We start from the raw sequence: 19,689 nt of genomic DNA, 5'->3' as shown, positions 1-19,689 counted from the left end.
TAATTTTTTTTATTTTTAGTGGAGACGGGGTTTGTGGGTAATACCCTCCATGGGCACAGAGGAAGGAGAACTGTGCAGACCCCGGGCACAATTAGTGCCTAAAGTATAACTCACTGCTTACTATAGCTAGCTTATATATATAATCATACTTAGTTCCATATAATCTTTCTATATAATCATATAGGTATTGTAGTCGGAGCTGTACTGACACATTTAGTGCTGATTTATATAGTCCTTCTGTATAACCATATAGTAGGTTGTAGTAGGAGGAATGCCTAGAGCAGTCACAGAATAGAAGCAATACATGGGAAAACAGCCAGACCAGGACAAGAACCAAAGACCCAGGCGGTGGCGTCCTGCCTGAAAGGGCATATGCTGTATGGCAGGCTTGGAGCAAGAGCCTCTCCTCCTGATAAAGGAGTTGTAGTACCTTGCATCCAGTTCCTGTGGAAAGTAGACCTCAGGCCTGAGATCCTGAAAATAACCGAGGTAGAAGAACCCCTCTGGTGTGCCCAGTCACAGTGGCTATACACCCTGTCATTCTTTTCTTGCTTCTGTGCTAGCTCAAATCATCCTCCCATAAATATCTTAAGAGCACAGGTCTGTCAGCTCCCACTGCATTGGCTTACAGTATCCTTCTATTAGAAATCCTTTGAAGTCTCCAGCCCCCAGATAAAAAGTGTTACGCACGATACCTGTTGCACACAGCCCACCTCCTTGCCTTGGTGACCTAATGGGGGTGGACCCCTTTTTTGTACATGACCCTTTACTGTTGTGCATAGCATGGCCCCCCTCTCTGCCCAGGCGACATAATGGGTTGGCCCCCTTGCTTGTGACTCACGTGATTATGTATGCCCTATTACTAAGCCTATAGATGATAACCTCACTTAAAACCCTTCCTACCGCCTGTACCTAATAAATACAGACACTTCTGTGCGTTCGGGGCCTCACCTGTCTGCACTCATACGTGGCGTGGTCCCCCAAGTCCAGATGCTCTTCACCAGTTCTTCAGTGTCCTGTCTCTTTACTTCTCAAATCCTGCACTTCAGCACAGCTTAAGGGACACCGCACAACCCTGTGGGGCCCAACAGCCCTACAGCGGTTTCAGTCTGTTAGCCAGGGTGGTCTCGGATCTCTTGACCTTGTGATCCGCCCACCTGAACCTCCCAAAGTACTGGGATTACAAGCGTGAGCCCCAGTGTCCTGCCGACACATGTATTTTTATTTTTCTCTCTCATTCTCTGGCTTTCCCTTCCCCTCCCCCAACAATTGGCCTTTTTGCAGCTTTGTTGAGGTATACTTGACATAGAATAAACTGCAGGTAATTAAAGTGTACAGTTTTTTTAAAAAACTTTTTTTAGAGGTGGCATCTTGCTCTGCCACCAGGCTGGAATGTAGTGTGCAGTCACGGCTCACTACAGCCTCAAACTCCTGGGCTTAAAGTGTACAATTTAATACAATGCAGACATTCGTGAAACCAGCACAACCAAGACAGTGAAGATCACCTCTAAAACATTCCTTCTGCCCTTTTGTAGTCCTCTCTACCATCCCTCTCTGCCACCTGTCTTTTGTCAACCACTGATTTGCTTTCTGACTCTATAGATTAAAGTTTTCATTTTCTATAATTTTATAAAGGAGATTATATAGTAAATACTCATTTTTTTTTTTTGCCTTAGTTACTTTCATTCAGCATAATTATTTTGAAATTCACCCATTGTCGTATTTTACATTGGCATCAGCAGCATATCAGGGTTCCAGTTGCTCAGCTTCCTCACCAACACTTGATATAAGTTGGTCCTTTTAGTTTTAGGTATTTCATTGTACTGTTTGTTATCGTATTGTAGTTTTAACTTGCATTTCCCTCAGGTGCTTATTTGCCTTTTGTATATCATCACATGTGAGGTGAAGCATCTGTTCAGATCTTTTGCCCATTGTTACCTTCACTTGTCTTACTTAAATGTAACATTTGTTACATATACTAGATAGAAGTCCTTACTTTGATACAGCTTTTGCAAATATTTTCTTTTAATCTGTGGCTTGTCTTTTTACTTCTTAACATGTCTTGAGAGCAAACATTTAAAAATTTTAATAAAGTCTGATTTATTAATTTTTTTCTCTTTATATTTCTGCGTTTTGTATTTAAGAAATCCTTTGTCAAAGCCAAGGTCTCCTGTGTTTTAGAGTTTTATAGTTTTAGTTCATTCTGTGGTTTCCATTTTTTGGTGTAATCATATGGTGAATTATCGGTCTTTAAATGCTAAACCCACCCTGCATTCCTTGGATAAATCCCAGTTGGTCATGTATTATTTTTATATACTGTTGAATCCAGTTTGCTAAAGTTTTCTTGAGAATTTTTATGTCTCTCTTCACAAAAGATATTTGTAGCATTCTTGTAATGTCTAGTTTAGATGTCAGAATAATGTTGGCCTCAAATTGAGTTCCTTCAGTTTTCTGGAAGAGTTTGTGTAGAGTTAGTATTGTTTCTTCCTAAAATATTTGATAGAATTTACCAGTGAAACCATCTGGACTTGAAGTTTTATGGGAAGGCTTTCAGTTGCAAATTAAGTTTCTTTAGTAGATCTAGAACTATTGAGGTTACCTCTTTTTTTTTTTTTTTTTTTTTAATGAGCTTTTGTAGTTTGTATCTTTCACAGATTTTGTCCATTTGCTCTAAGTCAAGCTTGTACAACCTGTGGCCTGCGAGCTGCGTGCAGCCCAGGATGCTTTGGATGCGGCCCAACACAAATTTGTCAGCTTTCTTAAAACATCATGAGATTTATGCACAGACCTCTTATTTTTTTTAGCTCATCAACTATCATTTGTATTAGTGGCCCAAGACAATTCTTCCAGAGTGGCCCAGGGAAGCCAAAAGATTGGACACCCCTGATTCTAAGTAGTCAAATTGGCTGACATAAAGTTGTTGATAGTATTTTCTTACTATCCTTGTTTTTTGTTATTAAAATGTTTTCAATCCTGCTTTTACTTCTTTCTTTTTTCTTCCTCACAATTAACTTACTATCCTTTTGAAATTGTTAGAATATGTAGTGATGTTAGTTACCTCTTTCATTCCTGATACTTGTAACTCTACCCTTTTTCTTTTGTCCCATTATCAGCCTGGCTAGATTGTTCTCAGATAACTAGCTTTTGGTTTCATTAATTTTCTCTTTTGTTTTTCTGTTTTCTATTTCTTCGATTCTGCGCTTATATTTATTTCTTTGCTATGCTTACTTTGGGTTTAACTTGTTTTTCTCTTCCTTGTTTATTAAGGTAGAAGCTGAGGTCATTGTTTTGAGACATTTCTTCTCTGATCTTGAGTGCCATAAATTGCTTTGTAGATATTGTTTAAATAGTGTGCCACAAATATTGACATGTTATGTATTCATTCATTTAAAAATATATTCTAAAACACCCTTTGGCCCAGTGGTTATTTAAGAGTGTTCCTTAGTTTTCACACACATGGGAGATTTTCCAGGTATTTTTTTCTGTTAGTGATTTTTAATTTAATTCCCTTATCAGAGATCATCACATAATTTGAGTTCTGTCAAACTTTATCAGACTAGTTCAGAATATGGTCTCCATAAATGTTTTATATATTTGAAAAGGATATATTTTCTGCTGCTGTGAAATTTTGACTCTAATTTTTGGGTTTTCTGTTTCTCCTTTCAGTTATATTGTTTTTTGCTCCTTGTATTTTGAAGCTCTTTTATTAGGTACGAAAATGCTTAACGTTGTTCTAGTTTTTTGATGAATATAATACACTTATCTTTATGAAATGACCTTCATTATTCTTGGTTAATAGTCTTTGCTTAGAAATCTGTTTTATTTGTCATTAATACAGCCAGTTATTTTGGCTAGTGTCAGCATGGTGCATTTTTTTTTTTTTTTTTTTTTTGAGACGGAGTATCGCTCTTGTTACCCAGGCTAGAGCGCAATGGCACGATCTCGGCTCACCGCAACCTCCGCCTCCTGGGTTCAGGCAATTCTCCTGCCTCAGCCTCCTGAGTAGCTGGAATTACAGGCACGCGCCAAGCATGGTATATTTTTTTCTATCCCTTTATCTTAGCCTGTTTTCATCTCTATGTTTAAGTGGACGTTTTTGTAGGTAACATGACAGTTGGGTCTTGCTTTTTTATACAGTTTCTTGCTTTTTAATACAGTTTGAGAATCTCTCCCCCCTTTTATTTGGGGTAAAACCTACATAACATAAAATTACCATTTTGACTGTTTGTAAGTGTACAATTCAGTGGAACCAAGTATGTCTCACATTGTTGTGCCACTGTCACCACTGTTCATTTCCAAAACAATTTTATTATCCGAAACAGAAACTCTACTCGTTAAACAGTAACTCCTTGTCCCCCCTTCTATCTTTATAAATTTGCATATTCTAGTTACCTTATGTAAATGAAATAATAATATTTTTCCTTTTGTGTCTGGCTTATTTCTGTTAGCATAGCCTTTTCAAGGCTTGTCCATGTTGTGTGTCTCAGAATTTCATTCCTTTTTAAAGCTCAATGATACTCCCATTGTATGCATATGTCACACTCTGGACACTTTGTTTAGTTCTACTTTTAGGCTATTGTGAATAACACTACTTTACACATTGGTGTACAAGTGTCTTTTTTAGTCCCTGCTTTCAATTTTTTTTTGAGTATGTACCTATGAGTGGAATCATCGGATCATGCAGTAATTCTTCGTTTAGCATTTTGAGGAACCACTAAACTGTTTTTCTAGTCTGCTTTGTAATTGGGCCATTTAGAACATTTATATTTAAAATGATTATTCATGGCCAGGCACGTTGGCTCACACCTGTAATCCTAGCCCTTGGAAGATGGATCACTTGAGGCCAGGAGTTCAAGAGCGGCCCGGACAACATGGCAGAACCCCATCTCTACTAAAAAAAATAACAAAAAAAGAATTAGCTGGGCGTGTTGGCACACACCTGTAATCCCAGCTACTCAGGAGGCTGAGGCACAAGAATCGCTTAAACCCAGGAAACAGAGGTTGCAATGAGCTGAGATCACACTACTGTACTCCAGCCTGGTCAAAAGAGCGAGGCATTGTGTTGGAAATGGGTTTATAACGTCTGGAAAAGTTGACACCGAGACAATGGATTACTCAGCAAGGCTAGTTTACTTCCTGCAGGAAGGGTGCAACTGGCTGGCAGCCTTGCCACAAAAGCACACCTGAACAAAGGAGGCAGGGATATTTATAACTTTCATAACCTGATGCAATTGCCCTACTGCTGTGTTCAGTTTTCATTGGCTGGAAGGGACCTCATATTCTATGCTTCACCCAATTGGCTAAAAACTTGGAAATTTCCTGGATAGACAAGGCGAAAGAAGATGAAGAAGAAGAGGAAGCTAGTCAGGAGAAGGTCAGGAGGGTTTCCAGATAAGGAATGGCATGCATCAGGGTTTGGAGCTTGCCCAGTTCTGTTCAGATATGCTGGATTGAGTCAAGGTAGTTGATTTAAGACGTAGCTGATTTAGAGAATATATATACATGGGTATATGTTTATGCTAATAGTGGATAATGACCATAGAGCAAGAGATCATAACTCCTTATAATGTAGTCTAAGATAGAAACTTTGAAGAAGAACTTTCCCATTTCTTACCCTCTGTCTCAAAAAAAAAAAAAAAGATTATTGATATGGTTAGATTCAAATCTGTCATCTTACTATTTGTTTTCTGTCTCATCTGTTCATTGTTTACATTTCTTAAGTCTTATGCCTTCTTTTGGGTTGTTTCTTACGATTTCATTTTATTTTCTTTGCTCCCTTATTAAGTACTCTTTACTGATTCAGTCATCAGCTTCTTCACTTTGTACACTTTAACTGCTTGGCTCATGCAGACCTCCTTGTGTATCCTCGTTTGTTATCAGCTGGGAATGTGTGTGTTGGGTGACTCAATTTTTCGTTGATCTGCGCATGTCCACAAATGACTGCGAAATTGACATGATTATTAATTTTGGAGTTAAAAATAAGTTTCAATGAGTAGACATATTTGCAAATATGGGATTCATGAATAATGAAGATTAGCTATGTATGTATCACAGAGGGTGGTTGTGTGGATTAGATGTATTCATACCATTTACATTCCTGGAACAGAAGCATTTGCTAAATGGCATCTATTCAGAAAATCTGATTTCAGAATTTTATTTGGTAAATTAATTTTTAGTAGTTTATGTGTCCAAGTAAAGGCAGAGATGTTTTTGAGTCTAACTCTTGGTAACACTGCATTGTAGTGTATAGTTATGGTCTTACTGTTTTCATGTAATGAAATCCAGGTTTCCTCCACTGCCTCTTTTCTGTCTTCCTTCTATTTCATTGAGTATTCTTTTGTGACAGGCATCACTCTGAGGGAAGGGAGAAAAAAATTTATTCTTGACCGTACATTCTATTTTCTCCAATATGATCATTTTTTGGAGCTGGTTACCACATTCTTTAAACAGCTTTGTTGAGATGATTTATATACAATAAAATTCACCTGTTTAAAGTGTACAACTCAGTGATTTTTGGCATATTTACAGATGTGTACATCCATCACCACAGTCAATTTTATAACATTTTAATCACCTTGAAAGGAAACTTGTACCCTTTAGCTATTGTTCGTCTATCTGCTGTCCCCTTTTCTCCCAGCTTTAAGCAACCACTAATCTGTATCTGTATAGATATTCCAAGTCTGGACTTTCACATGCGAAGAGTCTGTAGTATATGGTTACTTCTGGCTAGCTTCTTTCACTTAGCATTATGTTTTCAAAATTCACCCATGTTGTAACATGTATCAGTACTTTATTATTTGCTTATGGCCAAGTAATGTGCCATTGTGTGGATATACCACATTTTGTTCATCCATTTGTCTGTTGATGAACATTTGAACTGTTTCCATCTTTTGACTATTATGAATAATGCTGTTTTAAACATTAATGTAAATGTTTCTCTGTGGATATGTTCTCATTTTTCTCGGTATATACCTAGGGGTAGAGTTGCTGGATTATATGGTTCAATCATTTGAAGAACTACCAGCTGCTTTCCCACATTTGCTTCACTATATTATTTATTTGAGACAAGTTCTTGATCTGTTGCCCAGGCTGGAGTACAATGGTGTGATCGTAGCTCACTGCAGCCTTGAACTCCTGGGTTCAAGTGATTCTCTTGCCTCAGTCTCCCAAATGGCTAGGACTGTAGGCATGTGTCACCATGCTTGGCTAATCTTTTTTTTTTTTTTTAAGTGATGGGATTTCCCTGTGTTACCTACTGGTCTTGAACTCCTAACCTCAAGTGATTGCACTGTTTTATATTCCTACCAGTAGTGTATGAGGAGGGTTCCAATTTTTCCACATTTTTGTTGTGAAGCAGGTTTACTGTGTGCTGCTTACCAACTTCTCTGAGTCTGGTAAGACAAGGACATCCATATACAATGTTACATGAATAGGGTTTATTATTTACAAATAGACAGTAAAGGACAACAGAAACCTAGGATTGATTGATTCTGAAGGAGTCCCCCATGGCTCAGGAAAGATGCCCAGGGCAGATAGTGCTACAAGTGCTGCACTTGCATGGCAGCTGAGGAAGCACAAAAGGCAGCCCACTCTGGGTTATACACCTCAGGGTTCATGTGATACGTTGGGCTAATCTTTGAAAAACTTCCTGCTTCCAGGGGGTGAAAGGAACAAAGCCCATCTTGTCCTGGGCAGTTGTGCCCTCACTCACGATGTTACATTTCTGGAAGAGAGAGGAGCAAGGCTGGACGTTTTCAGGCAGTTCTTCCCTATTTCAGGGTATTGCATTCCTACCACATTCTACAGTCACTTTTGAGAACTATAAGCAAAAAAAGGAAGAGAACTGAATTAGTCCAAAGCCAGCCAAAGAGCTATCGCACACTTGCTAACACTTGTTATCTGACTTGGCTTTAGCCATTTTGGTGGTGTGTGATGTGATATCTCCTGTGGTTTTGATTTGCATTTTCCTGATGACTGTGATGTTGAGCATCTTGTCATGTGCTTACTGGCCATTTGTGTATCTTTTGGAGAAATGTCTATTTACGTTCTTTGTCTCTTCTCCCCCCTTTTGTTGAGATGGGGTCTCACTGTTGTTACCCAGGCTGGAGTGCAGTGGCACAGTGTTGGCTCACCGCAACCTCCATCTCCCAGGGTCAAGTTATCCTCCCACCTCAGCCTCCTGAGTAGCTGAGACTATAGGCAGGTACCACCATGCCTGGCTAACATTTTGTATTTTGGGTAGAGATGGGGTTTTGCCATATTGCCCAGGCTGGTCTTGAACTTGTGAGCTCAGATGATCTACCTGCCTCAGCCTCCCAAAGTGTTGGGATTACAGGCATGAGCGACCATGCCTGGCCTCTGTGCCCTTTTAAAATTGAGTTTTCCTATTACTGAATTATAAGAGTTTTTAAAAATATGTTCTGAATATAAGTCCCTTATGAAATAAATGATTTGCAAATATTTTCCCACATTCTGTGGATTGTCTTTCCACTTTCTTGATGATGTCCTTTGAAGAATAAAAGTTTAAAATTGTGGTCGGGCTTGGTGGCTCACGCTTGTAATCCCAGCACTTTGGGAGGCTGAGGCAGGCAGATCACTTGAGAAGAGGAGTTCAAGACCAGCCGGGCCAACCTGGTGAAACCCTGTCTCTACTAAAAATACAAAAAATTAGCTGGGCGTGGTGGTGGGCACCTGTAATCCCAGCTGCTCGGGAGACTGAGACAGGAGAATTGCCTGAACCTGGGAGGCAGAGGTTGCAGTGAGCTGAGATTGTACCATTGCTCTTCAGCCTGGGCAGCAAAACTCCATCTCAAAAAAAAAAAAAAAAAAAAAAGTTTAAAATTTTGATGATGAAGTGCAGTTCATCTGTTTTTTTTTTCTTTTACCGTTTGTGCTTTTGGTGGCATATCTAAGAATTCCATTGCCAAATTCAAGGTCACAAAGATTTACACTTGTTTTTCCAAAGAGTTTTATAGTTTTAGCTCTTAAATGTAGGTGCATGAGTTGAGTTGAGTTGAGTTTAAGTGTGAAGTAATTGTGCAGCTTTGCTTTCTTCCATTGGGTCTCCGGTTGTTCTACGCCATTTGTTGTTTTTTTCCCCATTAAGTGATCTTGACACCTTGTCAAAAATCAGCTAATAATAGCTACGTGAATTTATTTCTGGACTCAATTCCATTCCATTGATCTAAATGTTTATCTTTGTGCCAGTACCACACAGTCTTGATTACTGTTGCTTTGTAGTAAGTTTTGAAATCAGGAAATAGAGTATGAATTCTACTTTATTCTTTTCCAGGATTATTTTGGCTATTATGGGTGCCTTGCAATTTTATATGAAATTTTAGAAACAGCTTGTCAGATTCTACAAATAAGTCAGCTGGGATTCTGGTACAGATTGCATTGAATTAGTCAGTCAGTTTGGGGAGTATTGTCATCTTAATGTTGAGTCTTCTGTTCTATGAATATGGCTTGCTTTCTATTTATTTAGAGCTATTTTCATTTTTGTCAACAATGTTTTGTAGTTTTCAAAATACAAATTTTGCATATATTTGTTAGATTTAGCCCTAGTTTTGGATACTATTGTGGGTAGAATGTTTTAATTTTATTTTTGGAATATTCATTGCAAGTGTATAGAAATTCAATTGATTTTTATATATTGATTTTGTATCCTGTAATCTTGCTGAAGTCATATATTCTAATAATTTTCTAGTGAATTCCTTAGTATTTTCTATATACAAAACCACGTCATGTGCAAATATAGTTTAATTTCTTTCTTTCTCTTTCTCTCTTTCTGTCTTTGTCTGTCTTTCTTTCCTTTCCTTTCCTTTCCTTCCTTCCTTCCTTCCTTCCTTTCTTTTCTGTCTTTCTGTCTTTCTTTCTTTTCGTCTTTCTTTCTATACTAATAAGTTTTCTTTTTCTTGCCTAATTGCGCTGGCTGGAACCACCAGAATAGAAGTGGCAAGAGCAGACATCTTTGTCTTATTCCTAATTTTAAGAGGGAAAGCTTTCAAGCTTTAACCACCAAGTATGATGTTAACTGTTGGGTTTTGCTTTTGTTTTTGCAGATGCCTTTTATGTTGAGAATTTCCCTTCTGTTTCTACTTGAGTATTTTTTTAAATCATGAGTGTTGGATTTTTCAAATGCTTTTTCTGTGTGTACTAAGATGATAATGCCATTTTGCTTTGCAATCTGTTAATATGATGTGTTGCATTGATTGGTTTTTGGATATTCAAGCAACTTTGAATTTCTAGGATAAATCCTACTTGGTCATAGTGTATAATTTTTAAAAATATATTGCTGGCTTCTGTTTGCTCATCCATTCATCTCTCAGTATCTGTGAGGGATTGGTTCCAGGACCTCCTGTGGATGCCAGAATCAACGGAGGCTCAAATCTCTGTTATATAATGTAGTATTTGTATATAATCTATGCACATCTTCTTGTATATTTTAAATCATCTCTAGGTTATTTAAATACCTGGTACAATGTAAATGCCATGTGAATAGTTGTTATGCTGTATCATTTGGGAAATAATGACAAGAAAAGGTCTGCACATGTTTAGTACCGACACAACTGTCCATTTTTTTTCCTGAATATTTTTGATCCATGATTGGTCTATTCTGCAGATGTAGAATTGACACATACGGAGTACTGACTGTATTTTGTTGAGGATTTTTGCATCCATGCTCATAAGAGATGCTGGTCTGCATTTTTTTCTTTTATGTTTTTGTGTGGTCTTGGTATTGGTCATACTGACCCAATAAAATGTATTGGGAAGAGTTCATGAAGAATTCATACTAAATTATTCTTTTGAATGTCTGGTGTAATTCAGCAGTGAAGCCATTTAGGCTTGAACTTTTCTTTGTGGGTAGTTTTTGGATTACTGATTTAATCTTTTTAACTTGTTACAGGTTTATTCAGATTATCCTTCTTGAATCATTTTTGGTAGTTTGTGTCTTTCTAGTAATCTGTCCATTTCATCTAAGTTGTTTAATTTGTTGGTAGATGATTATTCATAGTATTTCTTTATAATCCTTCTGTTTCTATAAGTTGGCAGTAGTGTCCTGTCTGTCGTCTCTGATTCTAGTAACTTGAGTCTTTTCCCTTTCATCCACCTAGCTGAAGGTTTGTCGGTTTTGTTGATCTTTTTGAAGAATTAGCTTTATTGGTTTCATTGATTTTTCTCTATTGTTTTTCTATTCTCATTTTGTTAATTTCTGCTCTAATGTTTTATTTCGTTCTTTCTGCTTGCTTTAGGTTTAGTTTACTTTCTTTTGGGGTCTTAAGGTGGAAAGTTAGGTAAATTGATTTGAGATTTTTTTTTAACTAATTTTTTTCAAAGCCAAATACTTCTGAAGAGATACTTCTTAATCTAAGCATTTGCACCTATAATTTCCATCTGAACACTGCTTTATATGTATTCTGTAATATGTCATATATTGTGTCTTTATTTGTATTGATCCCAAAGTATTTTCTGATTTCCCTTTTGATTTCTTCCTAGACCCCTTGGTTATTTAGGACTGTGTTATTTAATTTCCACATAATTGTGAATTTGCCAATTTTTTTCTCTTACTGGTTTCTAATTTTATTTTGTTGTGGTCAGAGAATGTACTTTGTATTATTTCTATGCTTTTAAATTTTTTGAGAGCATATTTCATGTGCACTTGAGAATGTATATTCTATTGTTAGGTGGATTGTGTTGTAAACATCTGTTAGATCTCCGTTGATAGTGTTGTTCAAGTCTTCCACTTTTATATTGATCTTCTGTTTTGTTCTATTATTGAAGGTGGCGTATTGATGTCTCCAGTTGTCATTGTTGAATTGCCTCGTCCTGTTTTCTGTATTTTGGTCTTCTATTATTAGGTGTGTCTGTATTTTTAACTATTACATCTTTTTCTTGATGGATTTACTTTTTATCATTGTAAAATGACCCTCTTTACCTTCAGTATCATTTTTTGTTTGTTTAGTCTGTTTTATCTGATATCAGTATAGCCACTCCAGCTTTCTGTGGTTGCTGTCTGCATGATTATCTTTTCTCATCCATTTACTTTTACTCTGTTGGGTCTTTGAATCTCAGGTGTATCTCCTGTAGATAACACATAATTGGGTCATGCTTTTAAAATCCACTTTGACAAGCTACCTTTTTGTTGGATTGTTTGATCCATTCACATTTTAATGTAATTATTGATATAGTTGGAGTTACATTTTACTTTTTGTTTTCTGTGTGTCTCATGTCATTTTTATTCCTCTGTTTCTCCTTTGTGCTTTCTTTTGCAAATCTAATAAGATTTTATGTAGGCAATGATAATCAATTTCACACACCTTGCCTATTTTGTATCCTCTGTAGTACTTGCTATAGACCTCAGCACACATCACTTTCAATCTAGTGAAATTAACAATTAATTTGTCTAACATACTTATTAGGGTACCAGCTCTGAGTCATGGTTTTAAATCCTAATTCCTGAACCTGGCAGTAGTGTGACTTTGGAAAAGCCACTTAACCTCTCTAAGCATTTGTGTTCACAATTCTAAGTGGGATACTCCAGACCTCACAAGGTTGTTGTGAGGATAGAATGGAATAATCCATGAGTAAAAACCCTTGTAACAGTGCTTATCACGTTAAGTGCTCCATAAATATTAGCGGTAATTATTACTCCTCATTCACTAACATCATATAATAACTGTATAAAAATGAAGATCTAACACATGTACAACTTGAAAAAATACTAATCACCCACAGCGTTAAAATATCTTATAGGTTGAATTTTTAAGCAAAATACTGTAATTTAAATTTTTCATTAGCCCTTTGGCCATTAATGTCTAAAGTATCACCCATGTTTTGAATTTCTTTTCATAGTTCCAAGCTGCTTTAAGGGAAATCTAAAACCGGGTTGTATGGTTTGGCATATGACTTCCATCAGTGGGATACTGCTCTTGCCCTGAAACGTCAGACATGATTTCATGGTTTTTCTAATGCTGCTGTTAAATAAATCTTTAGTAGGTTTAAACAAAATAATGCATCTACTGAGCTATTGGTAGTGGTTTCTCCTTATAAGGTTGACTGGAACAGTAGGTTGGCATGAAATTCATTTTAGCCATTTACTTCAAAACCTGCGTAATGTATTTTTATACAGACATCACTTTGTATATTTATGTTATATTTACATCTTTAAATACTTTATCTTGATTTCTTGGCATTGTCATGCAACAAATAGAATGAAATCCCAACTGCCTATTTGGAATAGATATATCCCCTCCTTTATCCATGATGTCACAAAGGAGCAGGCTTCCTGCTAGGCAGAGCGACCTTGACTGCCAGTGCTCTCTGTTCCTTCCTGGGAATTGCTACTCAGCCAGGGCACTGCACTGCCTTTCTAACCCAAGCTCTCACATTGTCTGGGAGCTCCTTTCTCAAGTTGCCTGGCTCACATGGAACCTGGGTGGATGGAGGGAGAGGAGAGGGCAGGAGTTGGCCCACCTGGCTGTTCCTGTGACTGGTGGTGATGGATCATCCTGAAGCTGTCCCTTGAGTCTCCTCTCTGGGCCTGGAGCCCTCTTGTGTTAGCCCACCGTTGGCAGCGTATCTCTTCTCACATGTTGGAGGTACTGCACTCATCTTCACTTAGGGCTATTGCTTCCCCATATTTGAGCCATCCCTCATCACTTCTCAGCCACAGAAGTTCTGCTTGTGGTTTTCCATCATAGTTATACAGTAGATTTGTTTGTTTGTTTGGTCTTTCATGTGGTCTTGGGGTAGAAACAGAAGACTGCAGTGTGTGCTCAGTCTGTTACCTGTGGAATCCAAAAAATAATTAAAAATCATTACTTGAAATACACTGGTTTTAGGGTTCAGAGTGGCTCTCCTTTTAGCTGTCCTTTGATTAAGGCTCTCTCTCTAACTGAAGAGGAAACATGTTGGTATAGCATTGGACAAGGTTCTTGAGGAGTGAGTTCCTTTGTTGAGCATCAAAATTTTCTCTTGTTGAAAGGAATTCTGAAGTTATATAGTAAGTGTTGGGCATGTCTACAGTATGCCTGAGGGAAAATATATTCAGTTTTCTTATTGGGAATACCTGGAGCCCTTTTCTTAAAATTAGGATCCACTTGATTTTTTTCTAGGTAGTGGAAGTAGAAATTCTCATGTAGCTATACTCCATATGAAGAGCTGTGCCTTTTCTTGCGCTAGGCACCAGGGTGGGGATTAGTCTGCTAGTGATGTCCTGTTTTTGTGAGTCAGGTTTTATTGGAGTACAGCCATGTTCCAGATACTAGTTGTAGCTGAGATTATATGGCCAGCAGGTGTGAAATATTTACTGTCCTGGGGGGCACAAAGAATGAGTTTTGATGATTTTTCTGAGTGGGGTGGCCGCTTGGACAGGATGATGGTAGATATGGACTTCGGGGTATAGAGTTGGAGAGGCAGAGAGCCTCTTGCCATCATAGAATTTGTTTTAATTTTAGAGTCGTCCAATCTTTTTCTATAGACTCTCACCCCCCACACCCAAGAATTGACCTGCTTTCTTCTTTACCATTTATTCCACTCACTGCTTCTGATCAAGCCTTTTTTCTTGATTTGCAGCATATATGTACAGAGCATTGTCTAATCGCTTCTTGTTCTGCCTTAAATCTTTTTTGTTCTTCTTTCCCTGCAATTCTAAATGCAACTTGAAGCCCAGTCGCATTCTCTTGATTCCTTCTCGAAAGTAGTCAGTATCCTGAAGTTGGTGTTTATCATTCCTTTGCTTTTCACCGTCCTTTCATTGCATATGTATTCATCCCTGAACAATATTGAATGCTTTCTTATCTATTCATAACTTTCTGTAAATGGTATACTGTATATGTTCTTGTTTTTTTGGCTTGGCAGTATATTTGTGACCATCTAGCTTTAGCTCTTCCAGTTTCACTTGCGTCTTGCAAGTAAGTATATGGATGTTATATAAGTTTATTCTTTTCCTGATGGGCTTTTTTCCTCTCCTCTAATTAAGTTGATCTGTTTATTTGTTTAAGAGATGAGATCTTATTCTCTTGCCCAGGCTGGTGTACAGTGGTGTGATCATAGCTCACGGCAGCCTTGAACTCCTGGCCTCAAGCAATCCTCCCACCTCAGCCTCTAAAGTAACTGGGACTACAGGCACATACCACCATGCCTGATTTAAAATTTTTATTTCTTTTTCTAACAGCTTTGTTGAGATGTAATTTGTATCTCATGAAATTGACCTGCAGAAAGTATATGATTCAGTGGTTTTTAGTATATTTACAGAGTTGTGCAGTCATCACTATTATCTGATTTTAGAACGTCTTTATTCTCAAAAGTAATTAGCAGTTGCCACCCATCTCCCTCCCCTCTCTCCACCTTTACCTGAAGCAACCATTAATCTACTTTCTATATTTGCAAACATGTCTATTTTAGACTTTTCATATAATTGGGATTATATAGTAGTGGTACTTTATGACTGGCTTTTTTCACTTAACATAATGTTTTTGAGGTTCGTCCTTGATGTATTGTGTACATGATAGGCTTTTAAATTGCTTACAGTTTTTGCTGTTACAAGTGATGCTTTGTATGTGTTTGGGGAACTTATTTTTTAAGTGACTTTTACTGTTAATAATAAAAGTTAGATCTCATAGTCTTAATCTTTTGCTGAAGCACTGGAAGAGAAAAAGATAGTAACATTTACAAAAACATTAATTGAGTATCTCTGGCAGTGAGTAAGCCCTTTTGAAGAACTCAGTGTAGCTGCGATAGATTGACAAATTAATTGTGAAACAGTGGAAATGCTACAAGTGAATAAGCAAAATTATGAAGAAATTCAGAAGGAACAATTAATTTCTTGGAAGATATGTACAAGGTATTATAAAGTGAGTGACATTTGATCTGAGTCTAGACCTTGGAAATTAATAAGATTTCAGGAAGTGGGTGTTGGCAAGGGAGGAAGAAGGCATTCTGAAAGAAGCATCATGTGAAGACATTGAGAAATCAAAAGGAACTTAAAAGAGAGTAAGTGGGCCTTAACAATAGTATGGCAGGATAGAAGATTAGGAAAGGTCCAGGCTCATTGGTCAACACCTGCTGTGAGAATCATTAGAAAAATTAGGTAAGATTAAGATGCACACTTTTATGTTTTAGAAAGAGAACTCTGATAATGCAGAAAGTGAGCTGAAGAACAGAGAGTCTAGAGGTGGGGCAGTCTAGATGAAGGTTGTTGTGCTCTTTTAGGTTAGAGATGGTAATTTCTTGTTCATGGTTGTGGGAATGAAAGATGATGAAGTAGATAAGCTTTTTTTTACGGTACTTTGACAGGACTAACTGATGTGGGTGGTGAGGGAAATGAATTTTAAGATGACTCCCATGATCTCTCACTTGGACAACCCGAATGATTTGGGAATTTTCTAAACATCTCCTACATTGTTAAAAATAACTTGTGTTAGAAGCCATCCACCTCCTACAGATAAAATATCTGCTTCAGTTTGCTTTAAGGAATAAAATAACTTCTTATAAAATTTAAAGGTTACTTGAAGTGTTTTATTTCCAGTTCAGTAATGAAACACAAGTTCATACTGAGCCTAAGATCTGTCATTTTTAAACTTGAACAAACTACTATTATCACTTCCTCATAGCCAAAAGAATGCAATGGTGTAAAGATTCCAGTTGATGCCAGTAAACCTAATCCAAATGATGTGGAGTTTGATAATCTGTATTTGGATATGAATGGAATCATCCATCCCTGTACTCATCCTGAAGACAAGTACGTAACCTGTTTTTGTCACTGATATAGCAAATCACAGAGGAAACACTATGTTATATTACATTGTTTGCTTGTCCTTATAGACCAGCACCAAAAAATGAAGATGAAATGATGGTTGCAATTTTTGAGTACATTGACAGACTTTTCAGTATTGTAAGACCAAGACGACTTCTCTACATGGCAATAGATGGAGTGGTAAGTGCTAAAATAATTAACTTAGAAGCCTCCATTTGGTTGTTGCTGTCTTCCCAGTGTCTAGAAGGAGAGTCAGCTAAATAATGAAAAACTTTGACAGTGATGAACTTGAGATAGAAAGCCTCATCCTTAAGTCATTCTTTCAGATTTTTATGTATGCTTATTTTGTGCTCAGTACTGTGAAATACTGGGGATGTTGGCGACTGCCCTTGGTTTTGAACTTCTGGCTTAGTGGGGGAGGCATAGATAAATGAGTGAGCTTAGTTATTTATAGACATTATAAGCACTAGATAATACATTCAGGGTGTTGAGGGAAGAGGAAGTCAGTGCTACTAAGGAAGTTAGGAAATAGAGAAGAGGTGACTTTTGTTCCATTTCTTTAACAATGAAGAATAATTGGGAGATTAGGGGGATGGTGGTGGTGGATCGATGGGACAGGGTTTGGGGAGGGAGGACCTTCCAGATTTCTCAAATGTGGCAGGTAAACATACTTTTCATGCCTTTGACCACACTGACATGTTTTGGCAGCTACAGGTGCTTTGAATTGAGAAGGGAAGTATAGCAAAAGGTTGAGAAAGCCTTACATGCCACCATCTGGAGTTTGGATTGTATCCTATAGGCAGTGGGTAGTCATGAAAATGATTTGAGAGGAGTAAGTTACTGACCTATGATAGGAATACCAAGTAGCTCCTTTTATAAATGATCAGGAAACTGTTAGGGGTGTAAGGAAAATTAAGGTAAGATACAACTCTTAAGTTTATTTAGCTATGTGCAGGTAGATTATTTCTTTTAATTTTAGTATGCCCTAGTGGCTAATGGAATAATTTTGGAAATCCAGAGAACTTGGAATCCAAGATTAATTTTTTTGTGAGATTCCTTTTACTCAGTGAAAAATCTTAGCCACCTGTTAACTTGCTGAGTTGCAGTTAAAATGGAGTAAAGAGTAAAAAGAACAGGAATATGTCTTGTTTAGAGCACATTTCAATTTATATTCAGCTAATTTTTTTTGAAGAAAATTTTTAACTTTACTCCAGTATGCTCTTTCTGCTGCATCAAGTATAAAATATGTACACATTTATATGCATATGTGCATGTACATGTTTATACACACTTTTTTTTGTTTATATGTATATGTAGATACAGAACTTGGTACTTGAGAGGGCTGTATTAGATGGTCTCATTCTACAGAAAAGGCAACTGTTTAAAGAGAATATTAGGTAACTTATGTTTAGATGTAAACAGGATATTCCAGTTTCTTCCAACCTCAAAACTCAGTTGAGTAACTTCCAAAATCTTACAATCCAGTTTACTTTATTTGGGCTTTTCTAGTGAAATTACATTTGGTTAGAGTGATTTAACTTTTGGTTAAAGCATTGTTCCTTTTCTAACTGCTATGCCTTATTGAAAAGACAGAGTGATAATTATAAACCTTGTTGTGGGAAATAGAAGTGCACAGAGATTCTGCAGATAAATAGTTTTCTGTTGCTTTCGTGAGACATTGTGGATCCCATTGGAGACCATTCTTCCTTTTAAATGTGGACATAGGGAGGGTCTTTCTGATCTTAGTTCAGTAGTAACTGCTCATCAAATGCTCTCTGGGTCTTTACAGTAAAGTGAGCTTGCTTTCTTGGAGTACCCTAACCCAGGGGAACTGGTGTTAGACTGGGTGGCCTTGCAGTACAAGTGCTAGGGCTTCATAGGATATTTGTCCATTTGACATGGCACTCATTGACCTGATTGAGCTCAGCTTTTAGGTTCTTGGTCCAAATTTAAGTTATCGGGATCTGGTATCTGTCATGAAAGGATTATTAGACACATTAATTACCTTTCTTCCATTTTAGTGTACTACTTTTATAAGAACAACTGATTCAAAATAATGTTCAGATTTATTTGTGAATATTTTAGAATATTCACATTCCAAAATACTCACAAATTCACGTATTCCATATTTCATGCGGAATGTGAAATGTGTTTTCAGGCACCACGTGCTAAAATGAACCAGCAGCGTTCAAGAAGGTTCAGAGCATCAAAAGAAGGAATGGAAGCAGCAGTTGAGAAGCAGCGAGTCAGGGAAGAAATACTGGCAAAAGGTAAAGAATATGCATCTTGAAGTTGAATTTTTCTTACAAAAAATAGATAATATCTATTTTTCTTACAAATAGATAAGCTTTAAATTTAATGAAGATCTCAGAATATCCAGTATTCACTGTTGAGGAAAAGTAGTTCATGAAATCCCACCAATAGGCTTAATAGGCTTGTTTATTTTCAAACTCTCCAGTAAAAGTGAGCCTTGGGAATAGGGAATTCTGGTGAAGAGTGTGGATTGTCAGCCCCTTTCAGGGCCACTGTAGCTCTTTAACAAACATTTATGTCTCTGTAAAATAGAAATACAGTAAGTAGTTTTTACTACTTTTCTCTGTGGCAGTTGTCAGAAAGCTATAGTTCTGTAAACATTTTCCTCAAATCCGCTTTGGCTTGCTTACTTTTTGAAACTCAGAGGATATCTGGGGAAGCCAAAGATGATTCGATCCACATTTACAGGCTGTTGCCAAGTCATTTGCATACTTTTAATATAGGTTGATGGAGCAGGCACAGTACTCAGGATTCCTTCAGGTTTGGAGGGGTTGGGGTGGGTTGTCGTCATTTTTGCAGTTTCCCAAAACCTTAAAATTCTTGATGACTACGTGGGTAGAAATTGACTAAGCCTCAGAAAGGCAAGTCAGGGAATGTTGATGCCAGTTGAGACTGGTTCT

The 19,689-nt window shown here is 37.3% G+C and overlaps 1 protein-coding gene across 1 annotated transcript in view; it reads left to right on the top strand.

Moving 5' to 3' along the window:
* XRN2 (5'-3' exoribonuclease 2) overlaps positions 1 to 19,689 on the top strand; it is a 93,999-nt gene that overhangs the window by 3,514 nt on the left and 70,796 nt on the right. Inside the window, exons 2-4 of the mRNA XM_012463437.2 lie at positions 16,614 to 16,741; positions 16,825 to 16,936; positions 18,915 to 19,026. Of these exons, the coding sequence (XP_012318860.2) occupies positions 16,614 to 16,741; positions 16,825 to 16,936; positions 18,915 to 19,026 (352 nt within the window). The remainder of the gene's footprint in view (positions 1 to 16,613; positions 16,742 to 16,824; positions 16,937 to 18,914; positions 19,027 to 19,689) is intronic.

This window comes from Aotus nancymaae, unplaced genomic scaffold (assembly GCF_030222135.1).
Source record: "Aotus nancymaae isolate 86718 unplaced genomic scaffold, 86718_ANA_hifiasm-v0.15.2.pri h1tg000001l, whole genome shotgun sequence".
In the NCBI taxonomy this organism is placed as follows: domain Eukaryota; kingdom Metazoa; phylum Chordata; class Mammalia; order Primates; family Aotidae; genus Aotus; species Aotus nancymaae.
This window is presented reverse-complemented; position numbering and strand designations above follow the sequence as displayed.